Raw genomic sequence first — 6,000 nt, 5'->3', positions numbered from 1 at the left:
CCCCCTAAAGCCAGTTCTTTAACAGTTGTCCTGTACTTATTGTAATGACATACTGTATTGTGTTCAGCTTAGATTATTTTGGTTGACTATCTTCTTTATTTTTTTCTTCTCCAAAGCCCCTCAGCTCTCCAGTGGAATACAAGCTCCAATAAGTTCCCCAGGTGTGAATAAGTCTGTTCCTGCTGCTCCTGCAGTTCCTGCGGTCCCTACAACCTCTGTCAGAGTTTCCTGTTCAGGCTGCAAAAAAGTTCTTCAGAAAGGACAAACTGCATACCAACGTAAGGGGTCTACACAGCTTTTCTGTTCCACCCTTTGCCTTACTGGCTACAATGTACCCCCGGCCCGACCGCCCATGCCTGCTCCTACCAGAAAGACCTGTTCCAGCTGCTCAAAGTAAGTTGCATTGATTTTTAAGCATTACAGGCTGTTCCATGCTTCACATTTGTAATGAGAATCAGATTGTATGGAACAGCCAAGAGGGAACGTTGTATATACATTTCTCCTATCTCTCAATATAGCTCGGGTAGGTGCTGGAATAGTTTTGTAACTTTGAAAACATGTCATAAGTTTCTGAGAAGCCATAAACAACCAGGATGAGAAACGAGAGCAAAGAAAACAATGAGAACGTTTAGACTCTAGAACCAGATAGGAAGAGAAAATGGATGGAAAAGGCAAGAGGTAGCAAACTATTTTGGGGAAAGGGGAAACCTAGAGCATAAGGGCCTGTTCACACGATGTCCGTTTTGTGTGCTGACCGGCTCCGTACGCTGCTGCACTCAAAATGTATCCCTATGTGTTTTATGGGCTCCAGTTCTCACGTGCGCAGTCCGTTCAGCTTACGACAGAAAAAATACTGCATGTGACATTTTGTCAGGTCAGGAAACGCAAACGCATAAAAAATGCACTGCACTGCAGCTAACATAGTAACAGCCCCACTCCACCAAAAAAGAAAAGGGGAGGAAAAAACATTATACAGGACACTGGCCTCTACGTAGGCTGATCTCCACCCTCATTACAAGCTTTTTATGTAATATTAATATAACAATATTAGGCTTACAGGAAATTTGGGAAGAAGTCTGAACTCTGATCTAAACAGCATAATATGTTTGACCATGCATGTACCTTTTGTATAAATAGTTGTGATGTAATGCCTATTATTTTCTTGAGAAATCCACTGTGAACTGTATACACCCTGGCACACTTTCGCTAAATTTTGCATTTAAAACATGGAATCTTGGTCTTCATGTATTGAAGTTTTTAATCTGGCAAGCTGTGTAGTTTAAATGTTGACAAATATCTGTGTGATTAGGCCAGTCCAGAAAGGTCAACAGCATGTGTTCCATATGAATCTTTTGGGTAATTTGCATAAGAAATACTAGTTGGTATTATCCCAACAGATAGATATGGGCCTATATTGGTATTGTTAAAATCAAACCATGATATTGTTTTTAGATCGTACTTCACAGGACAGTTAATTCTTCAACTGATGGGTTATGCATAACAAGACACACTAGGTAATTCTTCAATGGATGCGTTATGCAGCTAATTGGACACTGGCAAATCAAGCAAAAGCTGTAAGACAGTCCTGTGTAACCCCTTCCACTCCCAGTCTGCCTAATTTTTTGCATAGTGTTCTTAGGTGATAGATGCCTTCTCTCTGCGCCGAGAGAAATGCATACTTTTTCTGCTCTTTCCAGCTGAAGACTCTTCTAACAAGTTTCACTAAGCTGCTGTCTAGTTCGGTCCACTTAGTTTCTTCTGGTAGGGTCTGTACCTGGACCCCTCCGAAAGAAACATGAAAGGTTGGCCTGCAATGTGCTTAGAACACCGGATAGTGCATGGGCACTCTTGCACTTTGTGTTGTGTGTGAGTTTTCACAGTATGCTTTACAGGTCCAGGGCTATGGTCCATTGCAGTGAAGTCGTATCCCTGAAGACCCCTTTTCGGGGGAAGGGGGGATGCCCACCAGATGGGGCAAAGATTGGCTTGGGAATGTCCCCTTTAGGTGACTGCGCTGCCAAGTCAACCGCCACTCATGAGTGTTAAGTCTGGGCTTGTCCATGCCCAGGTACCCAGTTTCTCTCCCTTCTATTGGGGTATTACTAGCAGGAAGGATTTACTGTCCCTCTCTATTATTTAAAGTAGTATTCAAATCTGACTTTTTTTCAAAAATGAATCCAAATCAAACAAATATACATTGCCCAGCAAAGTATTTATTTACATTTTTGTCCAAGTCATGTTTACAAACAGCTGTCTCCAACTCTCTAAGCTTGGCTTCCCTGAATTTCCTGTCCAGTAAACCATCACAAAGGAGAGCACCGTCTCCAGCAGCTGTCCATCTACTAGCTTGGAGAAAGGAAGAGGGAGGAGTGGGGAGCAGGGGGAGAGTGATGGCTTGCCCTGCTGTGCCTTTGTGTTTGTGGAGACGCATGCAGAGCTTACTAGCACACACAAGGATGACTCCACAGAACACTGCAAGAGAAGGGTGTCACCCTAAAACAGGTTATCTGGGCCAGCACTCAGGAGACAAATTGATTCTGCAAGAAACTAAAACTTTTAAAGATGAAGGAGCAGCATCCATTGTAAGTGATTTAATCAGCATTTGAAATAGCTTTAAAATCTTTTGAATTTAATATCTGTTTAAATTTGATGCCTTTGCCTGTGGTCATTGGGAGACCACACAGCACTTGCAAAACCTCCCTCTGGGGATTCCTACTGGATATGCGATCGCATTTTCCTTTTTGGTGTGCGCAGAAATTACAAAAGCTGTTCCTGCTGCTATGACTCTGAATGCTGAGGGAGTCCAGATTTCTACCAACTGACATCCTGGGTTAATGCTGCTGCCTACAGTGCTTGCTCAGTGGTGTCTTCCTCCACAGTTGTGAGTACTGGAGTCTTACCCTCAGACTGTGGCAGAGCATTGCTGTGGGGAAGCGTCGGTGCAAATTTACTGCTGTAATGGCAGAATCTATGGGAGAAATGTCTGTGCTCTTATGTCCTCTGGCCACATGGATTGTAAGCAGGCCCCCTCTCCTTCCCCTTCAGAGTCTCCCTCTGATCTTCCTGCACTCCTGGAGGAAGTGGAAGGGGCTGCTTCAGTTCTGTGTATGCAGCATAGGAAGACCTGTCTGCTAACACATCTTCAAAGCCCAAGGACACTGTGTCTATTCTCGTGTACATGGTGCATGATTTTTTTACAGTTAGAGCCACCTGCAATGACCTTGCCAAAAGTCACAAGTCTGGGTTACCTAACAATGCCCAAACTTGCCAGAACCTTTCCTGTACACGTGCTTTTACAGCTAGTTTTGTATTGTGACTTGGATCACCTTGAAAAACGTTTTGCTTCTAAGTAGTCTGTTCAACACAGTATTGAAAGGGTAACTCCACTTTAAAAAAAAAAAGTAAAAATGAAAAAATCCTTACATATAGAATATATATTAGTGTGTATATATACAGGGGTGTGGAAATTAAAAAAAAAAAAACTACTTGTCCAAGGACTAAAGCGGGGGCCTGATCTACTTGTCCCTCATGAAAATCTACTTGCCCTGATACAAAAAAAGTCAAAAGATTTAACCATAACCGTATTTAGCAATGCCAAGAAGAGCTTCTCGTTGGTCAGTGCCGTCAGATGACTGCGCTGACCAACGAGTGCTTGAATTTTGAGAGCGAAATTCAGATTACAATGGCACAGGCACAGGTAGTACACCCATACTGGCGGATGGGAAGGACCGTTCCTTGGGGTCCCCTTCATCAGACTCAGAAGGACCTAATGACCATTCTGAGCCTGATGAAGGGGACCCCTTGTGGCCCCGAAAGCGCTTGTTTTGGATGGCAATGTGCCATTAAAATGGATCATTGATTTACAAAAACGATGTGCTGGTGACATTATTCTTTTTTTCTGTGATATACACGGTGCCTTCCGTGGTCACTACGAGCACCCACCCAGTTTGTGGTCTTTTCGGTAAGGAGTGCAGCAAGACATCCTGTTTCTATAAGGTTCTCTTTATTGACCCCGTCACCTCCAACACAGGAGTTCTAGCACAGCACTGTGCTCTTTCTCCTGTGGCAGGAAGGCTGCATTCATGTGTCACTGCACGGAGCATGGAGCAGAGTAGAGAACCGTTCTCTGCCTTGCTCCGTGCTCTGGAACCTAATTTGCCGTGGTCATCAATCCCCCACAAGACTACGGCAAAAAGGAAGCCCAGGTGCAGAGACAGGCAGCCGGGAGCAGTACACGGCCGGCTGCTGGAGGTGAGGGGAGGGGGAGCGTGATTCAGGCAGGTTACAAGTGATTTTTGGACGGCTGTACAGCCGTTTAAAATCGCTCGTACAAAACGGCTCACACACTACATTTAGCCGTGCTGCTTGCCTACAGCCGGGCTAAATGTAGAAAGAAAACTACTCGCCCGATGCCCGAAACTGCCTGTCCCGGGCGTCGGGCGATAGGAAATATATATATATATATTCACTCCTAACCACACAGCAAAAATGTAAAAAATGTGTCAGTCATTTATGAACAGAACCTGAAAACTAGCTCAGTCATGAAGGGGTTAAAATGGAAAAAGAGATTGAGAACACAAGGTCCTCTATCTCTTTTTTTGTGTCCCCTGTTATCAATGATCAGGAATCCTCTAGGTGCATTATATATAGATCTATATAGATATCTATATAGATCTATATATATATATATACAGCACAAGCCATTTTGTAAGTTAATGTTATTAAAAATGACCTTTCCGTTTAAAACTGTAGCTGCTGTAATGTTCTAAATCTGTCAAATTCAATGCAGTATGGCGACCTGAAGGTGTTCTATACACAGTTGGTCTACCGAACGCCCACAGAAATGTCACTTCTGTGATTGGCCGACTGATTTTCCCAGATGTCTGCGCTAACATACAAGTATAACTTTTGGCATTGCTTGCAATAGGAAGTTTGTTTTTGGTGAGATTCTCCCTAAGGGTGTATTACTACTAAAGGGATGCAGACACTGCACCTTTCCATATTACAACTCAGGAAGCCCACTAGCTGGTTATAATGATCCCAGACCCTCCCATTTAGGGATCAGTTTGGAAAGGATATGCTGCAATAAATAGGTTTTTCTTCAGAACAGAAACAGGATTGAAAACTGCAACAAAGTTTAAAATCCTTGTAATGTACACAGAACAGCGGATTGACCTTTTTAAAAAAAATATATATTTATTTATTTTTGCTACAAAAGTGGAATTACTCTTGAAGAGTTTCCTCGAAATGTGCTCTCCCAGTTGTAGATCCAGCTATCTCTTGCTAAAAGAAGATGTTGGCGTTCTCTGTAGATGTCCCTGTTTTCAAGGACCACAAGGATAAGAGGTTAGCAACCTTTTTTAAGGCCTTATTTGCCCCTTTTAGGCCCTGCTATGCAACCTGATGATGCTGCCATGGTATAGTCTATGGGTAGGGACTCTGGGTCCATCTTGATCGATATTTACATCTCTTTCTGGTGGCCTTGCACTTTTGCGTAGATGGCCGGGCAGATATCTCCAACATGGCTCTCCTGTCTGGTCATATGCAATGAATTCTGCAGCTGAAATGCTGGTCTGTGGATCTCCTTTGCAAGAAGTGCCTTGAGTGCCTACCCTTTACTTTGTAATGTATGTTTGGGGTATCCTTGGATAGCTTTATCGAGGAAGTAACAGGAGGGAAGAACACCTTCACCTTCTTTCCACAGAGGTTCAAGCCTCCGGTGGCTAAATCCTCTACTCCCAAGTAGGTTTCCTTATGCCATTACCCAAGGCTCAGGTTCCAAATATAAGCTAGCCTTAGGTTGCATGGTGGAGTTTTACTCCTTGCCAACTCTGTGCTTTCTGCTGTTACACCTAAACCAAGATCTCACTGGAGATGATCGGATCTTCTCTCTGCCCTAGATCAACTCCTTTCCCAGGGCTTCATATGCCATGTACCGGAAGCGGGACAGTTCCAGGGGATTTTTTCCAACGCGTCTGCCCTATTCTCGATCTCCAGATT

General features: G+C 43.6%; 1 protein-coding gene across 1 annotated transcript in view; it reads left to right on the top strand.

Annotated features, from left to right (window-relative positions):
* The window catches only part of ZMYM4 (zinc finger MYM-type containing 4), an 86,797-nt gene that overhangs the window by 25,539 nt on the left and 55,258 nt on the right, over positions 1–6,000 (top strand). Inside the window, 1 exon segment of the mRNA XM_018576595.1 lies at positions 114–393. Within this exon segment, the coding sequence (XP_018432097.1) occupies positions 114–393 (280 nt within the window).

The sequence above is a fragment of the Nanorana parkeri genome, unplaced genomic scaffold, assembly GCF_000935625.1.
Source record: "Nanorana parkeri isolate BGI_ZX_2015 unplaced genomic scaffold, ASM93562v1 scaffold70, whole genome shotgun sequence".
In the NCBI taxonomy this organism is placed as follows: Eukaryota; Metazoa; Chordata; class Amphibia; order Anura; family Dicroglossidae; genus Nanorana; species Nanorana parkeri.
This window is presented reverse-complemented; position numbering and strand designations above follow the sequence as displayed.